A 27,100-nucleotide genomic window follows, 5' to 3' on the forward strand; every position below is an offset into this window, starting at 1 on the left:
GAAAGTATTAAGAATGACCTTTTCAAGACACACCAAAAAACGGACTCTTGATATAGAGAACAAATAGATAATTACCAGAGGGGAGGTGGGTGGGGGATGAGGGAAGTAAGTGAATGGGATTAAGAGTCCACTTCTCTTGAGTACGGAACAGACAGAACTGCTGAGTCACTACTCTGTGTACCTGAAGCTAATGTAGCCGACACTGTATGTTAACTACACTGCAATGAAAACATTTTTTAAGTGGTTAAAAATGCTACCAAAAAATAAAAAATAAAAGACCTTTTCATATGGCTTGCTGCATCCAAACCCAAATATCAGAAGGTGTCCGTGAGAATCTGTACAGGCAAAATGCTGTCCATCCTGTGAAAATTTACAGTCAAAAACAGCTCCGTGTCCTTGTCCTTCAATCTAGGAAGCAGAGAGAAAAGGTTATAACCAATTCTGTACAAGCGCTTTTGCTTTATCAACTGTTTGCATGCCAATTTCCTGCTAAAAACACATCACTTCTCAAAGAAAATCTTTAAAAACAAATTTTGCATTAAGCACATGTATTTTCAGAAAATAAAATTCACTTCTGATTGGGGCGCCTGGGTGGCTTGGTCGGTTAAGCGTCCGACTTCGGCTCAGGTCACGATCTCGCGGTCCGTGAGTTCGAGCCCCGCGTCGGGCTCTGGGCTGACAGCTCAGAGCCTGGAGCCTGCTTCCGATTCTGGGTCTCCCTCTCTCTCTGACCCTACCCCCTTCATGCTCTGTCTCTCTCTGTCTCAAAAATAAATAAACGTTAAAAAAAAAAAAAAATTTTTTTAAATTCACTTCTGATTCCACTAGCCTAGAAAAATATCTCAAAAGGTATTCCAAGGAGTTCTCAAAATGACAGAATGAAAGATCATAAGCCAATTCGAAGTAAAGGCTTTAATAGAAGTGAAAATGACAAGCAATTTCATAAACTTCTGTTTCAATACATAGCAAAAGGCTACTAATAACCCACAAGATAAATGATTAAAGATCAATGAAGTATGGTATTCATGAACTAAAATCAGTACTTCTCTGGAGTTTAAACTTTCCCCTAAGATGTCTGACCACTGTATGCAAAAGTGTAATCCTACCAAGTCACAAAGGTGCACATATAAATGCCTAAACCTATTTCATTTCAAACTACCACAAATTTCAGGAAGGATGCTCCAATTACATCATGAATGTTGCCTTAGACTGTTTGTTTTTTTTTTAAAACGTTTATTTATTTTTGAGACAGAGACAGAGCATGAACGGGGGAGGGTCACAGAGAGAGGGAGACACAGAATCTGAAACAGGCTCCAGGCTGTGAGCCGTCAGCACAGAGCCCGACGCGGGGCTCGAACCCACGGACCGTGAGATCGTGACCTGAGCCGAAGTCGGACGCTTAACTGACCGAGCCACCCAGGTGCCCCAGCCTTAGACTGCTTTTAAATTTTTATTCTTGCTTGGGCTCACAGCCTGGAGCCTGTTTCAGATTCTGTGTCTCCCTCTCTCTGTGACCCTCCCCCGTTCATGCTCTGTCTCTCTCTGTCTCAAAAATAAATAAACGTTAAAAAAAAAAAAAATTAAAAAAATAAAAATAAAAATAAATTTTTATTCTTGCTCTTCAACTGTAATTATATTAGGCTAGCAATACCAATTTATAGTTAGATGAGTTGTTTCACTGACAGCATATCGCTATTGCATGCATGGTTGTTGTCTGAGCCTGTAACTTTCTAATAAGTAAACTTTATGCCAGGTTTGATCAGTGTTGGAAGATGAACCATCCACCCACTAACTGCCAAAACAAACTTACACCATGCCCAAATACCTGCTTGAAAATCAGAAGCACTTTACAACTGCTATACCACGCACAAATGGGCACCGATTAACAAACTTAAAAATTAAGTTCCTGGGCTATTTAGGGCACTGCCCTGTTATGTATCCACATAATACATATACAAATCTGTGTTGTCTCATAACATAAAAAGGAACAAATGGTATATAAATACTTTTCTATTAATTTTTTGTGAAAACACAGGAACAGAGATTCACCCACACAGTCCTTCGAGGAGACACCTCTACAGCCCAACCCACACCCTGGCACCACTTCCCATCGTGGCCTGGAACCTCCAAGTCTAAGTAGAGGTAGGGACCCCTGGCTTATAGGTCAAAGATGTTGGCAGCTACTCTCCTGTCATACACGGAGACCTAAGTGCACCAAAAGTTTTGCTAAGGTACCTGCTGAAAAGGAAGTTTTCCTGAGCAGGCCAACCTATCTAAGCAGAGTAAGCCAGACTTGGGTTTCTACCCGTAGTTGGAAGAATCCTCCAGTGATTCCTGACAAAATGCAACCTGCATTTTGCAATTCAATGCAATTCAATTGCACAGCAATTCAATGTCACATTAAAGATTATTATCTATTTCATGAAATCTTGTAATGTCAGTAATTTACAATCCTAAGTAATCTAACAGAGAATTGGGAGCTCTCAGCTGAGCAGTGAAGGTAAGAAGAACTCTGTATACACAGCAAAGTCTGGGTGTCTCACCAAAAGTAAGATCATTGTTGCGCACTTGAGACTTCTTTGGCTCACAAATTGTTTAGCTTATATTCTGCTTAAAACCTGAATTAATGTAGTTTTCTGTTCTGATGAGTTAAATGCAGGGAGTAATGTTTTTTGGGTTTTTTTTTTTTTAATCTTTATTTATTTTTGAGAGAGAGACAGCATGTGAGCAGGGGAAGAACAGAGAGAGAGGGAGACACAGAATCTGAAGCAGGCTCCAGGCTCTGAGCTGTCAGCACAGAGCCTGACGTGGGGCTCGAACTCACAAACTGAGATCATGGCCCGAGCCAAAGTCAGACACTCAACCGACTGAGCCACCCAGATGCCCCTCAGGGAGTAATGTTCTTAATGAGTTTTAAAGAATAATTAAGAAAATAGAGCCACCTATAAATTTTAAGACCACAGAAAAACTGCTGGAAAGACTTATTTTTCCAATAATTCAAACCCACAGAGATGTAATTTTCAGAGATGCCTAGTAACACATGTTCAATTTGACCATACTATTTGAGTTTTTTAAGTGCATTTTATGGTAATAAATATAATAATGCATATAACTGTTTGTTAAGAATTATCCAAAATAAACATACTGAAATAAAATTTTAAGGTTAAAAACACAAAACACATGGACTCAGATGGCCTTCAATCAAAGGTCTAAGAACCACTCATCTATCTACCCTGCTACTAGACTGCCTCCAAAATGAATTACAATTTGAACTGAAACTCAATATGAATTGTACAGTAATTTTATAAAACATCTCACATGTGTATCAGTCAATAGTCTTAACAACACAGAAACTCTTTTACACAATAACTCCCTCAGAATTTACCCTAAGGAAATAATCACGGATCTACATAAGCAGCCATGGACCGAGATATTCAAAAACCACTTAAACACTCAACAACAGTTAAGTTCACTACATATGGAACTTTCTGAGAAAGGCTGAAGTTAGAGTCAAAAATACAACTGCAAATTCTTTAAATACATTTAAGATTTTGGAAAACATTCTATGTAAAATGAAAAAAGACTACAAAACTATGCAAGAATGCCAACTAATAAATATGGAAAGAATAATGCCATTAAAAACCATCACTCGGGGGCGCCAGGGTGGCTCAGTCGGTTGAGCATCTGACTTCGGCTCAGGTCATGATCTCTCGGTCCATGAGTTCGAGCCCCGCATTGGGCTCTGTGCTGACAGCTCAGAGCCTGGAGCCTACTTCAGATTCTGTGTCTCCCTCTCTCTCTCTCTACCCCTCCCTTGCTCGCACTCTGTCTCTGTCTCTCAAAAATAAATAAATGTAAAAAACAAAACACCATCACTCATGGTGTGGCTATTCCTGCAGGACCCCGGACAGCCTTACTGATCTAAGGGCCCTCACTCACCCTCAACAACTGAACCAGTTTTCACTATTCACAATGAGGAAAGCACAGCCTGTTCATCATCTGTTTACTGACTCGTTTATGCATTTGTTCATGCTAACGTTACTCAGAGTCTGGTAAGAGCAACGGATATTTGGTGAATTAATTACTTCTGTTCAGGGATTCACAATACTTATTTTCATGTTCCAAATCACGTAGTAACTTGCCATGGTTTCTCCTAATCCAATAAATGTTATGTTGGTTATATTAAAAAAAAAAATAGCACTGGATACTAATGTTTGTAAGTGAAAATTTAATGAGGAATAGGATATTTACAGAGGCCCAAAATACCTCCTGAAAAAATAAGTTTAATAGTTACAAAGAGGAAAAACAACTATTTTATAGTGGGGAAACTTGGCAACTACCACCTTACCAAATATTTAAAATTATCACCACCAAGGGGCGCCTGAGCAGCTCAGTCAGTTGAGTGTCTGACTTAGGCTCAGGTCATGATCTCACGGTTTGTGGGTTCGAGCTCAGCGTTGGGCTCTGTGCTGACAGCTCAGAGCCTAGAGCCTGCTTTGGATTCTGTATCTTCCTCTCTCTGCCCCTTCCCGACTTGCGTTCTGTCTCTCTCAAAAATGAATAAATGTTAAAAAAAAAACAAAAACTTTTTTTAATTATCACCACCAAAAAGAAGTATTAACAGAATCAAATCATAAAGAAACATCAGGCAAAAAAATAGATGTTCTGTAACATTACTTGCCTGTACTCATCAAAAAAGTTAAAACGTGGGAAATAGAAAAAAAGAAGGGAGAACTGTTGAAGAATAAAGAAGTCTAGAAATAGGGGCACCTGGGTGGCTCAGTCAGTTGAGCGTCCAACTTTGGCTCAGGTCATGATTTCACAGCTTATGAGTTCCAGCCCCGCACTGGGCTCTGTGCTAACAGCTCAGAGCCTGGAGCCTGCTTTGGATTCTGTGTCTCCCTCTCTCTCTCTGTCCCTCCCCCACTCATGCTCTGTCTCTCAAAAATAAACATTAAAAAAAAAAGTTTAAAAACAAAAAGAAACCTAGAAACATACAGCCACTTAATATAATTCATGATCCTGAACTATGTAAACACTGTTTCAAGGGCAAAATATAACTAAAAAGACATTACTAGGTCAACTGATAAAATTTGAATATGGATTACATAATGCTACTTTATCAATGTTAAATTTGCTGGTTTTGGTAACTATCTTGTGGTTGTTGATGAGAAATTCTAAAAAATATGTAATAGGATCCTAATTTGGCTTTAGAATATTCCATGCACAAAAAGAAAAAAGGCTGGAAAAACCCAACAATGTTTGTGATTTCCTAGATGACTTTACTATTATTTTCACTACAAAGTATTCAATAAATTTAGTGAAAAAGTTATATACAATGAACGTAACTTTGCCAATTTAAACAAATTCAAACACATTCACACATATAGAGAGCTAAATTAATAGCTTTTGAAAATCTTTCCTTCATGTGACCCAGTTACACAGTGTAAATACATATGGCTGTCGGATATTTATTAGTCTTTAAGTATCCTGACTGCTAGAAATATAAACTGCCGAAACACACAGATCAGTTTCTGGCCAACCATCACAATCCAGACACGTGAAAGCAATGCAAGCATACGTGAAGATACACCTCGCTTACCATATTAAAATAATGTTTCATCTTGGTGCCTTTTGTAATATCCCATATAAATATGCTGCCATCGTGTCCTGCAGATAACATAATTCTGGAATCAAAGGGATGCGTCTCCAAGACAAAGACTTCATCAGCATGTCCCTTTATTCAACAAAATCATATAGTTAGGGAGAGTTCGCAAGCTTGAACTTTCAAATTAAAAACCCGTATTGCCGTAGTACGTAAGGGCTTTTAAAAATGTGTTAATGACAGTGATTTATATATTAGTATAAACACAAATTTCTACTCATTTAATAATACCAATGGAACATACTGTGTATTAATTTTAGACCTTCAAAAATCAAATTACAGTTCAAAAAAAATCTTGATTTGTTATATTGTATAAAAACTATTTACCAGTAAGTTATGAAGTAGCTGTCCAGTGTAAGAATTCCACACTTTAAGGACATGATCATTCACGGCTGTGACAACAATGCTATCATTCTGATTCCAAGCTATCATTGTTACTTTGGGTTTCATAAACCTTTCCTCTTCCAAAGATAAGTCCCTATGAAAAAACACACAATGTGTAAATTCATTTGAATGGTACAATCAATACGAAAATAGCAAAAAGTAATCTAGTTCATGTATATACATCATCATATGTCTGATACACATCTGACCCACAGCAGATTATCTATAAACAGATTATGGCAAAAATGGGACAGGGAGGGGATGATTTAGAAACAGTTGAGTCTGAATGAAGGCAGATGTTAGGACACCACCACTGCTCATAAAGGCAAAGCTTTTTCTCTCTCCCCCTTTTCTATTATTCCCTTCCCCTGACATCAAGCCCTATCAGCAATAAAGTTGTTTCTCTCTCCAGAGAAGATGACAACACATTTTAGGAAAACAGAAAGAAGGAAAGCATCTTCACATCCCCAGCACCTAGAAAAGTGCCTGACATACAGATATTCAATCTGTTGAACTGTACATAAAACTGTACTCATGCCTTTACAGTGCCCTACAGGCGGTTCCTACAGGCTCTCTTGGCAAGAAAGGCCTGGACACAAACACCTGCAATGATTTGCAGCCTTTATGAACATAACATGCAAAGTCTCTCTGTAAAATATACTCGTAATACACAGAGATAGGGTAAGGCCTAGCTGCGTTTGAAATCAGAGAATACATCCCAAGAAATTATAACATTTTTTTTAGTTTTTTTTTTTCATTTACATCCAAATTAGTTAGCATATAGTGCAACAATGATTTCAAGGGTAGACTCCTTAATTCCCCTTACCCATTTAGCCCACCGCCCCTCCCACAACCCCTCCAGCAACCCTCAGTTTGTTCTCCATATTTAAGAGTCTCTTATGTTTTGTACCCCTCTGTTTTTATATTATTTTTGCTTCCGTTCCCTTGTGCTCATCTGTTTTGTCTCTTAAAGTCCTCATGAGTGAAGTCATATGTTTATCTTTCTCTAATTTCACTTAGCAGAATACCCTCCAGTTCCATCCACGTAGTTGCAAATGGCAAGGTTTCATCCTTTTTGATTGCCAAGTAATACTCCATTGTATATATACACCACATCTTCTTTATCCATTCATCCATCGATGGACATTTGGGCTCTTTCCATACTTCGGCTACTGTCAATAGTGCTGCTCTAAACATGGGGGTGCATGTGTCCCTTTGAAACAGCACACCTGTATCGCTTGGATAAATGCCTAGTAGTGCAATTGCTGGGTCGTAGGGTAGTTCTTTTTTTAGCTTTTTGAGGAACTTCCATACTGTTTTCCAGAGTGGCTGCACCAGCTTGCATTCCCACCAGCAGTGCAAAAGAGATCCTCTTTCTCCACATCCTCGCCAACATCTGTTGTGCCTGAGTTGTTCATGTTAGCCATTCTGACAGGTATAAAGTGGTATCTCATTGTGGTTTTGATTTGTATTTCCCTGATGATGAGTGATGCTGACCATTTTTTCATATGTCGGATGGCCATCTGGATGTCTTCTTTGGAGAAGTGTCTATTCGTGTCGTCTACCCATTTCTTCACTGGATTATTTGTCTTTTGGGTGTTGAGTTGGAGAAGTTCTTTATAAATTTTAGATACTAACCCTTTATCTTATATGGCACTTGCAAATATCTTCTCCCATTCTGTCGGTTGCCTTTTAGTTTTGCTGACTGTTTCCTTTGCTGTGCAGAAGCTTTTTACTTTGATGATCCCAGTAGTGCATTTTTGCTTTTGTTTCCCTTGCCTCTGGAGACGAGTAAGAAGTTGCTGCAGCCGAGGTCAAAGAGGTTTTTACCTGCTTTCTCCTCAAGGATTCTGATGGCTTCCTGTCTTACAGTTGGGTCTTTCATCCATTTTGAGTTTCTTTTTGTGTATGGTGTAAGAAAGTGGTCCAGGTTCACTGTTCTGCATGTCGTTATCCAGTTTTCCCAACACCACTTGCTGAAGAGGCTGTCTTTATTCCATTGGATATTCTTTCCTACTTTGTCAACGCTTAGTCGGCCATACCTTTGTGGGTCTATTTCTGGGTTCTCTATTCTGTTCCAATGATCTGAGTGTCTGTTCTTGTGCCACAAACATACATTGTAATTAAAGAAAACCACCATAAGAATATGGAAGAAGTATCCCATAGTATCTCTCTATATAAGCACAATGGAACACAGACAAGAGAATAATCCTAACTAGATTGGTTAGGGAAAAGTGTAACATAAGAGGCAAAATGGAGTAAAGGCAAAGACTCCATGCTTCACTTTATTTTTTAAGTTTATTTATTTATTTTAAGGGGGGGGGGGGGGAGAGGCAGAGAGAGAGGAAAAGAGAGAATCCCAAGCAGGCTCTGCGCTGTCAGCACAGAGCCTGATGCCAAGCTTGATCCCATGAACCGTGAGATCAGGACCTGAGCAGAAACCAAGAATGGGACGCTCAACCGAGCCACCCAGGCTCCCCATCCATGCTTCACTTTAAACTAAAAGGCATTCACCTGTTAATAGCTTTGAACCAACAGACATTTTGTCCTTCACCAAGTTGATCACCCAAGATTAGAACACTAAAACGAATATACCCATTAATTCTTACATACAGAAAACTCTGTTTTTCAAGACTGGAAAGAGGTAAAACTTTAAATGAGAAAAGACAATTCCCACCATGGGGGGGATTTCAGGCAAAGTGCTCTCCAAGGCAACAAGAAAACTGAGCAGTTTTCTGTCTCAGTAAAACTTTCTGTATTGAAGTTTTTACATCGATGTTCGTATTTTGTTTAATAAAATAATTTTTCATAGGTGAGTGTGATTTCAAATTATCCTCTTAATAGTGAAATAACCTTCACTATTTCAACCAATCAAGGACTAACAGTATTCACTCCCACACTAAGGTGCTTTTGAGTATCCAGACGGATCATTTTTCAATCATGGTAATGGCGTGATTTGTTTGTGAACAAGGATTATCAGATTTCCAGTACATCTTGCTTCCATTCCCTACCACAGATCATTTCACAAAAATGTTAATATCTCATTTATTTTGAAACCAAATTAGAACTGTTTGAGACACAGCAGAGAATGAGTTAATTTCCCCTACAATTCCTAAAAATAAAGCAGACATGAGGATTTCCAAAAGACTAAATGTGAAACATGTCTCAGAAAAACTGATAAAACCTTTGACATGGCTACCCTACAGCAGGCAGTGTACTAGAAACATAAATATAAGGATCAATTCTTTGGGAAAAATGAGATTTACATATGTTATGTATCTATCAGATATGCAGGAAGTAGCCATTCATGTAGATCACTGCTCTTCCTAACAGGAAGTGGCTCCAATCCCCTGAACACAGCAGTCAACCACCAGGGAGAGAAGGACCAAGTAATTACAATGCACCTGCTTCCACTTACCCTGAGACTCTGGTCGCCATATCCAATAATATGCTTCTCCATTCCAACTGCTCGAATCTCCAAATCCGTGCTGTTCCGTCTCTGCTACCACTTAAGAACCTTAAAATATTCAGAAAAAGATCTTATGCTCACAAACATGCCACTAAGAACTACAGATAAAATCACAAGCCAGAACACTTTTAATGTAGCTATTCTGACTGCAAGTAAATGCAGAGGTGTTATCTCAAAGACAGGGATTCAGAGCTTATCTGAATGGGAAAAATTGGTTTGCTGTAATTTGCCTGGCCCTATGGAGTTAATGCACATCTCAAACCCATTCAATAGCTTGTCAAATAGATGGAGTTTTGAGGAGACAATGTGCAAGAAGTACCTGGACAAGGAAAAATAACTAGGAAGAATTAAAGGTGTGTGTGTGGGAAAATCAGTAAGAGCAAAAGCTCCATTTTAGCATCTTTACACTCAAGCTAATTCACGTTGGCCACTATGTAAAAATACGTCAATCTTTTAACAAGAGAAAGTATTAAAAACTGCAGTTTAGGAAAGGCACCTGAAAGACACTTGGGACCATAAGAGAGTATATAATTTAAGTGACAATTCTGTCACATGACACATCACAGTGGTTGATTAGAAGAGATTTTTTTTAACTACTCAAACATCAGGAATTTTATTATCTTTACATCTAATTTTCCTGCAAATCAAACATTTAGCCAATAGTGAGTTAAGGAAAGCTACTTTTGGTCATAGGAGCTGGTAGAAGCTACAATTCTAAACACTTGCATTTAATGTGTCCCTCCCCGGCCCCCAAAGACACATTTCATTCAATTCATACAATTACTACTAAGTACCTGCAATTTGCAAGGCAATGTATTAGCTGCACTACTATGCAGCACAGTATGTTTGCCTAAAAACCCACTCACAAACACAAAAACCCTTACTCACCGATCACCATTGTTACAAAATTGGATGCTATCAACTTTATCCTAAAGGGGGGGAGGGGGGCACAAAACAAACAGAAAAGTGATCAACCCTCTTATTTGTAAACAAAGCAAAAAAAAAAAAAACCCTCCATTTTAGAGCTAAAAACACATCTGGTTTAGCACAAGAACGAGAATCTGTGCTGCTTAGCTTCATCACTCAAACACGTATCTTACATTTAGGTGCAAAAACCTAACGTGAATCTAACGAGACTATTAAAAAAAGAAGACTTCATTCTAAATTTAAAACTGTATTTACGATGAATTACATCTGTGTAAGAATTCACATGTGGAAAGTGATCAAAACATAAAGGTTTTAACAGCTGAAAACAACTCCTATTCACTTTGATGATTATTTAGGTTCAAAATGTTTTTCCCTTTAAAGTAATCTGGATCTGTTTATCAAATAACTTCACAGAACTTCCTACAGGAAAAAAAGATAACCTGACCACTGACCAGTATTCTAGAATCCTGAGAGCTATCTATCTTACTATACATTAATAAAAGAGCATTCTGATTTAATTAGTGTGATTAAGAGGAGTAGTCCCCTTGAAACTAACCCCACCCAAACTGTCACTTAAAGCTGAAATAACCACCACAAAATATTAGCACTGTCACATACTTGTCAATAATATCCTTCACCTTTATACATGCAATCCCTCCTATATCTAAAATTAAAATCAAGAACAATTTCGTTAGCAATATTTGACCATGTACCAACAGGAATATTAACAATTGGGGCGCCTGGGTGGCTCAGTCGGCTAAGCGTCCGACTTCAGCTCACATCATGATCTTGCAGTTCGTGGGTTCAAGCCCCACGTCAGGCTCTGTGCTGACAGCTCAGAACCTGGAGCCTGTTTCAGATTCTGTGTCTCCCTCTCTCTCTGACCCTCCCCTGTTCATGCTCTCTCTCTGTCTCAAAAATAAATAAATGTTAAAAAAAATTTTTTTAAAGGAATATTAACAATTAATCTACAGAATTTTATAACATGAGCACTTACCGTGTGGCTTTCAAGTTCCGCGATTTTTTCAGGTGCTTCAAAACCCAAAAAATACATTCTGATTACATGATCAGTACTACCTGTGGCTAAAAACATACCACCTGCAATAAAAACGTCAAGGTTAAAAAACTTGGGTTTGTAACAAATATCCAAACAAACCAAATCTCTGTATCAAATTAAGCAAAATCTCTTATTCCAAAACTAAGTTTATCTCAATAGATCCATTTTATAACTCATTACATAAAGACTTTAAAATTAATATAATGCAGAGCGATGTTGCAATTTATAATAAAAAATACATACTGGGTCTTCATCCCTATTTCTGAACAGAGCTCCTAAAACCCTTGGAATTTCCTAAGTGACAACACTGATAAAAGTATCTTGATATTCATAACAAACCCATTTCAACCACACCAGAGCTCACATTAACAAAGTTCACATTAATGGGGGTGCTGACTGCCAGAAGTACCAACCGTGTGATCAGAGGGCTCCCCTGACCTCCGAGAAGTGGGGGGGAGAGGGAGTTGAATCGATCACAAATGATTTAATCAACTGTACCTATGTAATAGAGCCTCCATAAAAACCCAAAAGCAAAGAGTTCAGAAAGCTTCCAGGTTGGTGAACACGTGAAGATTTGGGGACATGTGGCATGCCTAGAGAGTGCCCCATCCCACACACTTTATCCTCTGTGTCTCTTCCATTTGGCTGTTCCTGAATTATATCCTGTTATAATAAGCTGGAAATCTAGTAAGTAAAATGTTTGGGTTCTGTGAGCTGTTCTAGCAGAATAATCAGACCCAAGGAGGGTGTTGCAGGAACCTCCGATCTTTAGCCCATGAGTCTGAGCACAGGTGACAACATGATCTGGGACAGGGGGAGTCTTATAGGACTGAGCTCTTCACCCGTGGGATCTCACACTATTCTTTAGGTAGATAGTGTCAGAACGGTACTGAACGAACTGTAGGACACCCAGCTGGTGCTAGATACAGAATTGTTTGGTGGTGTTGAAAACAAAACAAAACAAAACAAAAAACACATAAATCAGATTGGACTTTAATTTAAAAAGTAATTCAACCCGGAAATATTCACTATCTCCCACTGCCTTACAAACTCTGGGCAATGACCCTATGTGCTACTAGTCTAAAGATGACTGACAAAAGGGGCTCTGCTTTCAAAAGAACCTCACATACCCACACCTCGCTTCAGAATACAAGTTCACTCATTCAAGTTTCCAGACTCATTGGGGGAAGTCTTTGACGTTGCCTAAAAAGAAAAACTACTACCCAAGTTCACTGTGTACGAAAAGAAAATGCGGAAATGATTTAACCAGGATGTGTGGAAAACAAATTCAAACTATCAAAGTACACAGTGCAGCCTGTTAAAGAGAATCAGTTTTGGTGTATCTCACCACGGACACATGGATGCCTTAAGCCTCCTTCTGCCAGCTCGTCTATCACAGACTCTGATGGCCATTAAAAATCAGCGAGTGGCAGGGGCGCCTGGGTGGCTCAGTCGGTTAAGCAGCCGACTTTGGCTCAGGTCACGATCTCGCAGACTGTGAGTTCGAGCCCCGCGTCGGGCTCAGTGCTGACAGCTCAGAGCCTGGAGCCTGTTTCAGATTCTGTGTCTCCCTCTCTCTGACCCTCCCCCATTCATGCTCTGTCTCTCTCTGTCTCAAAAATCAATAAACGTTAAAAAAAAAAAAAAATCAGAGAGTGGCAGAATGGGACAGTGAAAGACAAGAAAAAAGTTAATTAAATAAACATCATAGATTAAACCTAAGTCATCTACTATCCATCTGAGAAAGGCTCTAAGCAATACTGTGGCCATTCAATAAAGGCTAAAATAAAACTAAGAAAAAAAGAATGACTAAAGTTATCTTACCAACACTAAAAGAAGAACAAAGCATCTGAACACCTGGTCTAGGCTTCTCCGTGAACTTCAAGGGACGTGGACTTGAAAAGAAGAAGATGTCGTTTTAGAACTCATTAGTTTAACACATTAACAGGATTCAGAATACTGGTTTGAATCTAGCACATTTAAATAGTATGACCTTATTTATGAAGCACCTCACAGTATGTCAAGTATCTCTGCATATAATATTACAGCTGGATGGGTTCTGGAAGACTGTTCAATCCCTATGTTCACAAGAACGCTACCACACAGCAAGAGCAGACCTACCAGCCCCAGTCTTGTAGCTGAGGGGACTAAAACCCAGAATGCAAGTGAACCCGCCATCAAGGCTGTAGGACGGGGAACACAACCACCAGGGGACAGCGCCACTCGGCAGAAACAGTGCAAGCCCCAGGTGTAACTTTGCATTTTTATCGGAGCCACGTTAAATGTAAAAAGATTAGTTTTCTTTAATTTAACCCAATATATCCAAAATATCACATCGATATTAATAAAAACATTAATGAGAACTTTAGATTCTGTTCATATCACATCTCTGAAATCTTCCAGAACATACGGCACACATACTGTATCTCTTCACCAAAGACACCGGATCTGTATTCAGATTTCATAAAACCTTAATTCACATACTCAAGTTGTTTGAAATACGCTTAAAGGTTTTATAATACCTGAATCAAGTATCAGGTTTTAAACTGAAATTAATAATTCAGCTCCTCGACTGCACCAGACACACATGAAGTGCTCACCAGTCATATGCGGCTGGCGGGTACTGTCCTGGACAGCACAGATCTTCTGACTCTTAAGTAATCCTGCCTAAATTTCTGACTACACGTCCAATTATACACTTCTAACATTTTTCAAGATGTTTCGCATATGATCTCACTTTTTTCCCCCATAGAATGTGCCCTCTAAGATAGAAGAACATGATTCTTTTATCTATCCAACCATCCAAACAGTACATTGCAAACAGTAAACAGTCAATAAGGCACTAATGCTGTAAATAGTAAAAAGTAAAAAGGCAACCACAATACACAACTTCACTTTATAATCAGATTTCATCTCATTAGACTAAACTGTAACATTAGAAAAAGAAAACTTGGGGGGGCGCCTGGGTGGCGCAGTCGGTTAAGCGTCCGACTTCAGCCAGGTCACGATCTCGCGGTCCGTGAGTTCGAGCCCCGCGTCAGGCTCTGGGCTGATGGCTCGGAGCCTGGAGCCTGTTTCCGATTCTGTGTCTCCCTCTCTCTCTGCCCCTCCCCCATTCATACTCTGTCTCTCTCTGTCCCAAAAATAAATAAAAAAGCGTTGAAAAAAAAATTTTTTAAAAAAAAAAAGAAAAAGAAAACTTGGGACACCTGGGTGGCTCAGTCTGTTGAGCGTCCGACTTCAGCTCAGGTCCTGATCTCACAATTCGTGGGTTCGAGCCCCGCATCAGGCTCTGTGCTGATGGCTCGGAGCCTGCTTCGGAATGTGTGTGTGTGTGTGTGTGTGTGTGTGTGTGTGTGTGTGTGTGTGTGTTTCTCTCCCCCGCACTTGCGCACACACGCGCACTCTCTCTCTCAAAAATGAATAAACGTTAAAAAAAAAAGTTGAAAAGAAAACTTATTACACTATTAGAGCCACCTACCTGAATTTCAGGGATTGTAAATCCCACTGCCAGAAACAAACTGTCCCATCAGCACCAGTAGAGACCATGTATCTTTGGGAGCCTTTGGCCATTGGGCTAAACTGAAAAAGAACAACACATACAATTCAGTTTCCTAAGTGCCTACTAAAGTCATAGTTTAATGGTTTTTCAAAGTTAATTTCAACTCACAAATTTAAGTAAAACATAACCATTGCAAAATACAGGTGACAGTATAGTGAAAAATCATAACCTACAAAAATAAGGTCTATCTCTCATTTGTAAATGTCATGCAATCTCAATAAAAGATTACTGTCAAAACTAACAAACAAGAATAAAGAGAAAAACTTTTGCAAAGAGAAAGTGAAGAGCGTGAAGAGTTGGTCCTACCAATATGAAAGCTTATCACAAAGCCTCAATAATTAAAACTATGGGGCATGATAGGTACAGGGTCAGAATGATCAATGGAAAAAGAAATTATCAACTCCAAAATGGCCCTCAATAGAAGAGTTAAGATAAAGGGTTGTCTCAAAACAGTTGGGGAAACGATGGATCAAAGCATAAATGATTTACCAATCGTAGAGCAATCTGGAAGCTATTCTTCAAACTATAGACCAGGATAAATTCCAAGTGGATCAATTATCCAAATATTTAAAAAACAAAACTATGAAAGTATTCTAAGGAAACACAACAATTATACTGTTAACTTCAGAACTGGGCGTTCAACTGTGCTACACAAACAAGCTAGATAACGTAAGATCAATTTGGACCAGAGACATCCAATAAGGCTTCAAAGATGGAAAGGAAGGTACGAAGAAAACAAGAAAAACACACCAGGCAAAAGAATATGAACCAAAGTACAAAAGTGAGAGGGACTATGGTATATGACAGCAACAGAAATATCTATAGGACTATGTGTTCGTTTGTGGAAGTGGTGGGGAAATGGGTTAAATGCTAGAGAATCTGGACCCAGTAAGGGCAAGAGGTAAATGCTGTTCTCAAGTAAAATGCAAAAATTTGTCAGACAACAGTGTACAGTATTTACTGAAAAGAAACAGATAAGACAAACCACCAAGAATCAACCCAGTTAAATCCAAGAACCTTCACTGCAAGGAAGTAGTCCCTTCCTTCCCCCCAGGGTCGGGGAGGAGAGCCATGCAGAAGGAAACACACCTGCTGACTCACCAGGCATTCAACACAAAGGAGTTTAGCAAACAAAGTACAGACATTAACAGGAAAGAAGAGTTGAGAAGCAATTTTTCTAGGTTACTCACATAATTATTCATCATTATAACATCCCAGAGAGATACGGTTTATTATGTTTTATGATTTTTCCCAAGATTATACACTTTATAAGGGAGGTAGGATTTGAATCTAAGACTTCTTCTGGGGCACCTGGGTGGCGCAGTCGGTTAAGCGGCCGACTTCAGCCAGGTCACGATCTCGCGTCTGTGAGTTCGAGCCCCGCGTCGGGCTCTGTGCTGACAGCTCGGAGCCTGGAGCCTGTTTCCAATTCTGTGTCTCCCTCTCTCTCTGCCCCTCCCCCGTTCATGCTCTGTGTCTCTCTGTCCCAAAAATAAATAAAAAACATTGAAAAAAAAAAATTAAAAAAAAAAAATCTAAGACTTCTTCAAAGAAGCTTTTTCCAAGTTCCTTCTCTTCAAGTATAGAAAAGGAAGGGTTTTTTAAAATGTTGAAAGTGATCATTTACATCTAAGCAGGTATGTTCCAGAAGCCAGACTAAAACTGAGTTTTGGGGAATATCTCATTAAAAGTAATAACTAGGGGCGCCTGGGTGGCTCAGTTGGCCGAACACCCGACTTCAGCTCAGGTCATGATCTCGCGGTGAGTTCGAGCCCCGCGTCCTGTGAGTTCGAGCCCCGCGTCAGGCTCTGTGCTGACAACTCAGAGCCTGGAGCCTGCTTCGGAGTCTGTGTCTCCATCTCTCTCTACTTCTCCCCTGCTCATTCTCTGCCTCTCTCTCTGTCAAAAATAAATGAACTTTAAAATAAATAAATAGGGGCGCCTGGGTGGCGCAGTCGGTTAAGCGTCCGACTTCAGCCAGGTCACGATCTCGCGGTCTGTGAGTTCGAGCCCCGCGTCGGGCTCTGGGCTGACGGCTCGGAGCCTGGAGCCTGTTTCCGATTCTGTGTCTCCCTCTCTCTCTGCCCCTCCCCCGTTCATGCTCTGTCTCTCTCTGTCCCAAAAATAAATAAACGTTGGAAAAAAAAAAAAAAATTAAAAAAAAAAAAAAATAAATAAAATAAAATAAAATAAATAAATAACTAAATAAGTAATAACTAAAGGTATATTAACAGCTGAATATTCTTATAATTAAAATTAAAACATCACAGTAAAATCTGTAACTTTGCATAGGGTATTTTAAGAATTCCAAACCCGAATGTCTACAGAAAAGTAACTGCACCTGAAGTCTCCTATGTTCTAACTAAATCAAAGTCTTAGGTACACAAGTGGTGTTGCTGTCTAGTTCATCTCACTGACAACTCTGTCCCTAGCTTGACACAATACCATCCTCTCTGTAACACTTCAAAAATATTTTTAAATACCTAGCATGGCAAAAGTTGCCAGGTTTGTTTGGGTTAGGTTGGAGGCGGGGGCTATTTGCGCTTATCTTCTCTCCTAAATGAACTTGATGGCACGCTAAATTCCATTAAAACAAAGCAACTGGGATTTCAAATATAAACACACTAACCTTATACCATGATTTGGAGAGATATGACATCTTTACAGCACTGAATCTTCTGATTCAGGAGTATACTATACTAGACATTTTCACTAAAACAGACTATTCCCTCGCCACCCAATGCCAAGGCTGTCGTTATTTTTTAAGACCTCTCTTCATGAAGAGTTTTCTAATTTCCTGGTAAAGTTTACTCCTATGTGTATGAAGGCTTTTGTTGCTATTGTGATTTATGTTCTTCTGTTATATTTGCTAATTAGTTATTGATGGTTTATAGCCAAGTTTTGGTTTTAGGACATAGGTTCTGTATTTATCTGGTTTACTAAGCTCTCAACAATTCTGTAAGTTTTAACAGAATTCACCAGCGAGTCCTCTCAGCTTTGGAGTTTTCTTTTTACAAGATTTTTTTTAATGCCCAACAGGCATATTTTTAACCTTTCAAGCTTTCCCTTTTGTAAGAGCAACATTCCTCAAATACAATATACTGACAGCCATGTTTCATTAATCATCCTCAAAGCTACTCATCAATGACCATAATATGTACCTCTGGATATTGAAAATAAGAGTCTCATTTTTCCAAGGAAAATCCTTATGCATAAAGGAAACATAAGAAGTATGATTTCTCAAAGTCCCTGGCAGCTTTATGACTCTGTACTACAATCTTGCGTAGCTACTTCCAAAGTCAAAATCATTTTCCTGAAATCTACACATTTTTTTTTAATAAAGTCTATTATTTATTTTGAGAGAGAGAGAGAGAGAGAGAGAGAGAGCGAGCAGGGGGAAGGGCAGAGAGAAAGGCAGAGAGAGAGAGAATCCCAAGCAGGCTCTGCACTGTCATCGCAGAGCCCAAGGCAGGGCTCGAACTCACGAACCACGAGATCATGACCCAAGCCAAAAATCAAGAATCCGACACTTAACCAACTGAGCCACCGAGGAGCCCCCAAATCTACAAATTCTGAGTATTCAGTATATAACATATGCCTGGAACACAACTTCTACAACTTGTCTGGTGGCAAAGTTTAATGTATGCTGAGCCTCTATGTTCCTTTTATTTTTTTTTTATTTTTTTTTAATGTTTATTTTTGAAGGAGAGAGAGTGAGTGAGTGAGTGGGGGGGGGGGGGGGGGGAGGGGCAGAGAGAGAGGGAGACACAGAATCTGAAGCAGGCTACCCCGGCTCTGAGCTGTCAGCACAGAGCCCGACACGGGGCTCGAACTCACAAACCCCTAATTCATGACCTGAGCCGAAGTCGGCCGCTTAACCGACTGAGCCACCCGGGCGCCCCTATGTTACTTTTAAAGAATGCATTCGTCAAAGGTAGCTAGTGACCCTTATTAAAATACTGCCAAAAATGCAAATCTTTCCTGTGTGTTTATTACATGTGCATTTTAGACAGATTTATGGAAAGGGGGAATTTGCACAACATAAAACTCACCATTTGAGCCATTTTAAAATGTGTAACTCAGCAGCACTTACTACTTTCACATGCAGTGCAGCCATTACCACCATCTGGTCCCAGAGCTATCATTTTCTAAGACAAACTGTAACCTGTCAAAGCATTTGCAGTGGATTCTCTTGGTACAGCATACATGTAATATGGTGCCATACTTGTCTCTTGCTGTAAGTGGATAGACGTGAACCATGTGAACCTGAATCATGACACTACAGCCCAAGATCCTCAGCATGAGTCTCCTAAGAATATTGAATTTCTAATCCTTAAATGCAACAAAGGTGTCAACACTCAAGAAATTTACTATAAATATAATACTGTTATGTAATATAGAATTCATACTGAAATTTCTCCTCTTTTCTCAAATCTGCTTTATAGATTTTCTTGACTCCTAAAGCCAGGATCCATATCAAGGCTCACATATCACATTTATACTTGTACTATTTTCTTAGTTTCCTTGTAACTTTATTTACTTATTGACTTAGCCTTTGTTGAAACTAAATGTTTGAAGGATATGGATTTACTTCACAGACTGTTTCTTAATTTGAATTTGATTACTTCCTCATGAGATTCAGGTTAAACTTTTTTTAACAGAAACACTAACAGGAAAATAAGGAAATTTCACTGTAGAGTCAATGCATTTATAGTTACAGGTCTATTCAGATTTTCTTCTTCTCTGTGCCAGTCTTCATAAGTGTTTTTCTGAGTATTTACCTGTTGCATCTTTATTTTCAAATTTCTCATATGGTCATTTAAGATATCCTCTTTTTAATGTCTGAAGAGTCTATAGAGATGCCCCCTTAAAGCTGATAATGGTTACTTTTGACGTTTTTTTTCTTCCTTCCTCAATCTTATACCAACATTTTCAGTCTTTCAAAGAACTTTTGGCTTTGCTGATCCTGTTATGCTTATGTTTTCTATCCTTAATTTTTGTACTTATCTCCCTAACTCATCCTCTATGGTTTCCTGTTATTTTTCTAACTTCCTGAGAAATACAGTGGATCACTGAATTTCCCCTTTTTAAAATATATGCATTGAGAGTTATAAATTTCCCTTTCTGCACAGCTTCAGCTGTGTATTAGTAATCCAATGCCATGTAACTAATTACCCCAAAACGTAGCTACCAAAATCAATATATATTATCTCCCAGTCTCTTAAGGGTCAAGAATTCAGAGAAGCTTAGCTAGGTGGTTCCAGCTCAGGGTCTCACGAGGCTGCAGGAGATGTCCGACCAGCTTCCGAAAGGGCAGACTCCCTTGCCTCTGGCAGGAGACTTCAGGTGTTTGCCATGAAGACCTGTCCTTAAGGTTGTGAGTATCCTATCCAAACGACAGCTGACCTCCCTCAAGATACGTGAGTCAAGAGAGTAAGGTCAACCCAGGGCGCCTGGGTGGCTCAGTCGGTTAAGCATCCAACTCTTGATTTCAGCTCAGGTCATGATCTCATGGTTGTAAGCTCGAGCCCCACATCAGGTTCTGTGCTGAGTGCAGAGCCTGCTTGGGAGTCTCTCTCTCCCCTTCTCTCTCTGCCCCTCCCCTGCTCACACTCTTCCAGTCTCTCTCAAAATAAATAAACTTAAAGAAAAGAAAAAAGACATGTCCACGCTATTCGACATGGGGATTTATGGAGGGGCATGAGTCCAGGGAGGCAAAAATCACCAAGCACCATCTTGGTGGCTGGCTATCGAATTCTACATTCCATGATAGATAAGAACCTAATATTTTCATTAATAATTAGTTAAGTATTCCCAAATTCTTATTGTGGTTTCTCCTTTGACACATGGGTTATTTAAAAGTATATTGCTTGGGGCACCTGGGTGGGTGAGTCGGGTAAACATCTGACTTTGGCTCAGGTCATGATCTCACAGTTTGTGGGTTCGAGCCCATCAGGCTCTCTGCTGACAGCTCAGAGCCTGGATCCTGCTTCAGATTCTGTCTCCCTCTCTCTCTCTGCCCCTCCCCCACTCATGCTCTGCCTCTCTCTCTCTCAAAAATAAACATTAAAAAATTTTTTTAAATAAAAGAAATAAAAGAATATTGCTTAATGTGAGGATTACTCTGCTCTTAATTCTGGCTGTTAATAATTTCAGGCTTAATTCCACTACTGTCAGAGAATATATACTTAGGATTATTTCAGTATTTTCAAATTTGCTGAGAACTTGCTTAAAGGGTCAGAATGCGGACAGTAGTTATACAATAAACACCCCACTTACAGTTGTAAAGAAATGATGCTGATATTATACACAATGTTTCGATGTGGTATCCAAGTCATTATTTATGTTGTTCAAAGCTGTGTTTCTTTTTTTATAATTTTTTAAATGTTTATTTGTTTTTGAAAGAGAGAGAGAGAGAGACATAGTACGAGCAGGGGAGGGACAGAGAGAGAGGGAGACACAGAATCCAAAGCAGGCTCCAGGCTGTCAGCACAGAGCCTGAGGTGGGGCTCAAGCTCATCAACCTCAAGATCATGACCTGAGCCAAAGTTGGACACTCAACCAACTGAGCCACCCAGGCGCCTCTATGTTTCTTAAGAGTATAGACTCTTCATTCAATTACTGAGAGAGACAGAGATGTTTTAATCTCCCACTATGATTATGGAGATCTACTTTTCCCCATGAATTCTATTTTTGCTTTATGTATTTTGACTCCATGTTACTAAATTTAGAACTCAATCTTCTGTTTTTATCATTACAAATTGCCCCTGTTTACCTCTAAAAATAGTAATTTCCTTAAAGCCTATTATCTAATATTAGCATACTGTATCAGCATTCTTACAGTTAATGTTTATAACAGTTTCCTATCCTTTACTTCCAGCCTCCCCTTAGCCTCATAGCGCAGGCGGGGTTTTGTTTCTTAGTTATGTCTGAAGTCTGTCTCTCACTGGAACCACCTAATGCACTTGTACGTGAAGTGCTCGTGAACACACTGCTGTCTGCTGACAGCCTGGTAACATTCCAGCACTTCCCGACTTTCTTTTGCCCTCCTTTCTTGCCCTTTTTTTATTACTATTATTCCGTATTTCCCCCCTATTGCTTGTTATACACCCTCTTACATTTCTTTTGCTATTTTAGAGATTACTAAATCCACCTTCATCTTATTAATAAGTCTTATGTAAACTTGTATTTTTCACTTCTCGATGCAAAGGTGTCAGAATACTACAGGTACCTCCTGCTGACATACAAGCCCTATTACTATTATTTGCTAGTTCGGCTGTCTCTATATTTTAAAATTTTTTTTAAATGTTTATTCATTTTTGAGAGAGAGAGTGAGAGAGAGAGAGAGCGCGCGCAAGAGTGCGCGCACAAGCGGGGGAAGGGCAGAGAGAGAGAGACAGAATCCGAAGCAGGCTCCAGGCTCTGAGCTGTCAGCACAGAGCCCAATGTGGGGCTCGAACCCACGAACTGTGAGATCATGACCTGAGCTCAAGTTGGACGCCCAACCGACTGAGCCACCCAGGCGCCCCAATTGTTTCTAGATTTTTAAACCCATAAACCCTTAAACCCATATACCTGTTGTATACAGTTGGTGCTTTTCTCCATTTGTCCGCGCTTTTTTTTTTTTAAACTCTTCATTCGTCCTTGCATCTCCAAGCCTAGGATCACATTTCCCTCTCAGCCTAAAGAAGACTATTTAGAAATCCCCTGTTCCACTGCTGGGAGACTTCTGAAAATGTGTTTAGAGAGCTTCAGTAACAGATTTGATGGGTTCAGAACCCTTGATGGATAGTCACTGTCAATTACCACTTTATTAATTTTAAATAAACCCAAATATAAGATTATTTTTATGTCTTTATTTCATTAAAGCTCTCCACCCAATGTGGGGCTTGAACGCACGACCCCGAGACCAAGTTGCACACTCTACCAACAGAGCCAGCTTGGCACTCCAACAGCACTTCAGAAAGACTCACTTCTTGAGGCACCTGGATGGCTCAGTCGGTTAAGCATCTGATTTCGGCTCAGGTCGTGATCCTGCGGTTTGTGTGTTTGAGCCCCACGTTGGGCTCTGTGCTGACAGCTCAGAGCCCGGAGCCTGCTTCACACTGTGTCTCCCTCTCTCTCTGCACCCCCCCTGCTCACGCTCTGTCTCTCAAAAATGAATAAACATTAAAAAAAAAAAAAAATAGAGCACTTCTTTGGGGTCACCAGAGTAGCTCAGTCGGTTGAGCATCCAACTCTTGGTTTCAGCTCAGGTCATGATCCCAGGGTCACGGGATCGAGCCCTGCATCAGGCTCCAGCGCTGAGCACGGAGGCTGCCTGGGATTCCCTCTCTCCCCCCACTGCCACTGGTATGTTCTCTCCCTAAGATAAAAAAAAATAATAAAGAGCATTTTTTTTTGGTCTATCGACTCCCACTGTTCTACTGAGAAGCTAATCATCAGCCTTACTGCTTATTTTTCCTTTTGGTTACCTTAAGATTTCTCTTTAGCTTTAAAAGGTTTATTGTGATGAAAGGGCACCTGGGTGGCTCAGCTGGTTAAGCGAACGACCCTTGGTTTCAGTTCAGGTCATGATCACATGGTTCGTAACTTCGAGCCCCACGGGGTTCCGCACAGACAGTGCAGAGCCTGCTTGGAATTCTGTCTCTCTCCCTCTCTCTCCGCCCTTCCCCTGCTTGCGCGCTCTCTCTCTCTCTCTCCCTCAAAAAATAAACTAAGTTAATTAATTAATTAAACCAAACACAAGTTTTCTGGCCACGTTCACTAGCTGCAGTTTTCCGTATGTTTATTCTGCTCAGGGTCCTTAGTGCTTCTTCAATCTGTGGCTCTATTTCTTCAGCGCATTTTGCAAACTTCGCAGCTCTTGTCGCTTCAAGTGCAGCTCTGCTCCACTCTCTCTTGTCCTCTTGTTCAGGAATTCCAAGTACACATGGAATTTCCAGTTGCTGTAATTTTTTTCTATTCTAATTAGTTGCAAACGCAGCTACACATAAATTGTGTAGGTATTTCCAAAATATTTCCTCTCCAATCTTACCAGTGTGTCAAATACTCTACTAGGCTTTTCAGGCACCCCCAGTGGAATCGGCGAATGCCTTACAACTCAAGGCTCCTCTGTCTGCCCTTTCCTTACCTACCATATCTTGACGTTCTAAGCTCTTATTAGTGCCTCACGTATTTCTTCGCGAAAGCCACGGGCACCTGGGTAGCCCATTCCGTTGAGTATCCAACTCTTCATTTCAGCTCAGGTCATGATCCCAGGGTTGTGAGACTGAGGCTTGCTTTGGGCTGGGCATGGAACCCATTTAAGATTCTCTCATTCTCCCTCTGCCACGCTTTCCTGCTCACACACTCTCGCTCCCAAATAAAATAATTTTTAAAATAAAAATAAACAGGGGCGCCTGGGTGGCTCAGTTGGTCAGGTGTCCAACTTCAGCTCAGGTCATGATCTCATGGTTTGTGACTTCGAGCCCCGCGTCAGGCTCTGTGCTGACAGCTCAGAGCCTGGAGCCTGCTTCGGATTCTGCGTCTCCCTCTCCCTCTGCCCCTCCCCTGCTCACGCTCTGACTCTGTCTTTCAGTAATAAATAAACGTTAAAAAAAATTTTTTTTTTTAATAAAAATAAGTAAATAAGTAAAAGAAAGCTAATCCAAACGAGCTATACATTATGTCTTTTCACTCCTGCGGAATGTTCATTTACTGTTCTTTCAGACAGACAAAAGGTTCTACCTCTGGTTCTACTAATCCTAATGTTTTTGAGAATGTAAGTTATATCCAATGACACTACATGATGCTACCCTTAAGCGTGTACACCAAAATACTGACAGTGACTACTTCTAGATGGTAAGATCATGGAGGCTTATTTTCTTATGTGCTCATTTTCCTGCAAACGATATGACTTGTACACATTTTCAATATAAATTGGAAGAAAAAAACCTTTGCTAAAATTAAAAATGTTTTCTATATGCCAGTAACAACAGAGCAAAGAACATGAAAAAGATTAATAACTAAAACTGTGCACCTGTTTGACTGTGAACTTTGGTAACCACTGGCAAGCACAGATGACCTCTGATGTATAAAAGCCTACTACCACCCAGACTTCTCAGGTATATTCAGTAGGTGATAACCACACGTGGCCCCATTACCAAAGAATAGGCCTCAGGAAAGACCAGAGCTCCACTTTCACAGTGCGGGACTCCATAATGGTTTTAGGACAGACACCAGCACAGAGTACTAGAAGTTTTCTCATTTGCTGCTATACTGCTTATAAATTCATATGAAATAACAAAACATTAACTGTGAAACACAGTCTTCTAGAAAACAATTACACTCCTTGCCTTAAAATAAATAGGTCCACCAAAATCTCGCTTAAATTTTCAAAATATAACACTATCCCGATTACGGTTGTCTTCATTCAAAAGTAAGTTTCTTGTCTCTATCCTTCAAGAAAACTGACCAGAAGAGTTTAGGAAAAAATCTCTCTTGTCACAAGACTTCACACCAAATCTCTTTGGAGACCACTTAGCACAGAGCCTGGGTGAATTCATACCTGAAAACGGAACCACTCCCCCAGTTTTATCCAAATTCAAAACAGAAGCACCCATGTACCTTAAAAGGCCTCACAAGTCATTATCTCCTAACAAAATGTGATTTTCGAAATAATGATCCAAATGCACCATTTTCAGTTCCGAATGAACTAATGGAGCTAATGCAGTATCGTCGATGGCTGCTACAGAGAGACTCCCAGACATTTCACGCCTAAGAGAGTACACCTCAAGGTGATCAAGGCTTTGGATCAATGATCCTGAAAGTGTAGCCTGAGGAGGAGGAGGAGGAGGAGAACCTGGGCACTTATTAGGAATGCCAATTCTCAGGCTCCACCTCCACCATTTTCAGTCAGGATCTCTGGCGGTGAGTCCTAGCGATCTGTGCTTGAAACAAGGCCTCCACGTGATCCAGGCCTACATTAAACAGAATTACTGCTCTGGATCCAACATCCAAGTTACAGGAAATACAGGGACATATTGAGCTGCTCTACAAGGATATAAGCAGTAACAGCCAAACTGTGGGAACCCAACTCTTTCAACAGACACACTTACTGTAAAGGGTTTTAAAAGTTGGGCAAGGGAATGCAATTTGTTTTAAGCTTCTTTTTATCGACAGTAACCAATTGTAAGGTATAGGTTTTGTCCGGTTGCTCAAAGTAACTCTATTTATGAGACAAATGGAAATCTGAACATGAAAAAAGGAAGTATGATGATAATGTTTTGGTTGTTTTTTCTAACGTTTATTTATTTTTGAGACAGAGAGAGAGAGAGAGGGAGAGAAAGCAAGCATGAGTGCGGGAGGAGCAGAGAGAGAGAGAGGGAGACACAGACTCTGAAGCAGGCTCCAGGCTCTGAGCTGTCAGCACAGAGCCCAACACGGGGCTCGAACTCACGGACCGCGAGATCATGACCTGAGCCGAAGTCAGCCACTTAACCGACTGAGCCACCCAGACGCCCCTGGTTGTGTTTTTTAAAAAGAAATCCTCATCTTTTAGAAAGACATATTGAACTACTTACAGAAGATATGATATGAAATCTAGGATCTGCTTTAGGTACAAAGTGAAGAGGTTGGGGAACAACTAGCCATGGGCACCTAGGGATTCATTATATGAGTCTACTTTGTGTATGTGCAAAATTAGCTTCCACAATAAAGTGAAAAAATTGTTTAAATACACCTCAACAAATTTAATCAACTCAGCAAACTCCACAGGTTTTAAAGTAGAAAAATCAGGGTGCCCAGGTGGCTCAGTTGGTTGAGCGTCCAACTCTTGATTTCAGCTCAGGTCATGATCCTAAGGTCATGGGATCGAGCCCCACATCGGGCTCTGCAATGAGCATGGAGCCTGCTTAAGATTCTTTCTCTCTCTACCTCTGTGCCTCTCCCCCACTCACACACTCTCTCTCAAAGAATAAAAAATAAAGTAGAAAAATCATTAATGTAGCCTCAGGTTTGTAAGCGACACTCCCCCAGTTCAATAGTAAGCCTAAA

At 40.1% G+C, this 27,100-nt stretch overlaps 1 protein-coding gene across 1 annotated transcript in view; it reads right to left on the reverse strand.

Annotated features, from left to right (window-relative positions):
* The window catches only part of BRWD1 (bromodomain and WD repeat domain containing 1), a 127,657-nt gene that overhangs the window by 72,186 nt on the left and 28,371 nt on the right, over positions 1-27,100 (reverse strand). The window contains exons 9-16 of the mRNA XM_058732021.1: positions 14,984-15,084; positions 13,327-13,397; positions 11,443-11,543; positions 10,407-10,447; positions 9,468-9,566; positions 5,993-6,143; positions 5,603-5,737; positions 280-408 (exon numbers count right to left, since the gene is read on the reverse strand). Of these exons, the coding sequence (XP_058588004.1) occupies positions 280-408; positions 5,603-5,737; positions 5,993-6,143; positions 9,468-9,566; positions 10,407-10,447; positions 11,443-11,543; positions 13,327-13,397; positions 14,984-15,084 (828 nt within the window). The remainder of the gene's footprint in view (positions 1-279; positions 409-5,602; positions 5,738-5,992; positions 6,144-9,467; positions 9,567-10,406; positions 10,448-11,442; positions 11,544-13,326; positions 13,398-14,983; positions 15,085-27,100) is intronic.

Source organism: Neofelis nebulosa, chromosome 5 (genome assembly GCF_028018385.1).
Source record: "Neofelis nebulosa isolate mNeoNeb1 chromosome 5, mNeoNeb1.pri, whole genome shotgun sequence".
NCBI classification, from domain to species: Eukaryota; Metazoa; Chordata; class Mammalia; order Carnivora; family Felidae; genus Neofelis; species Neofelis nebulosa.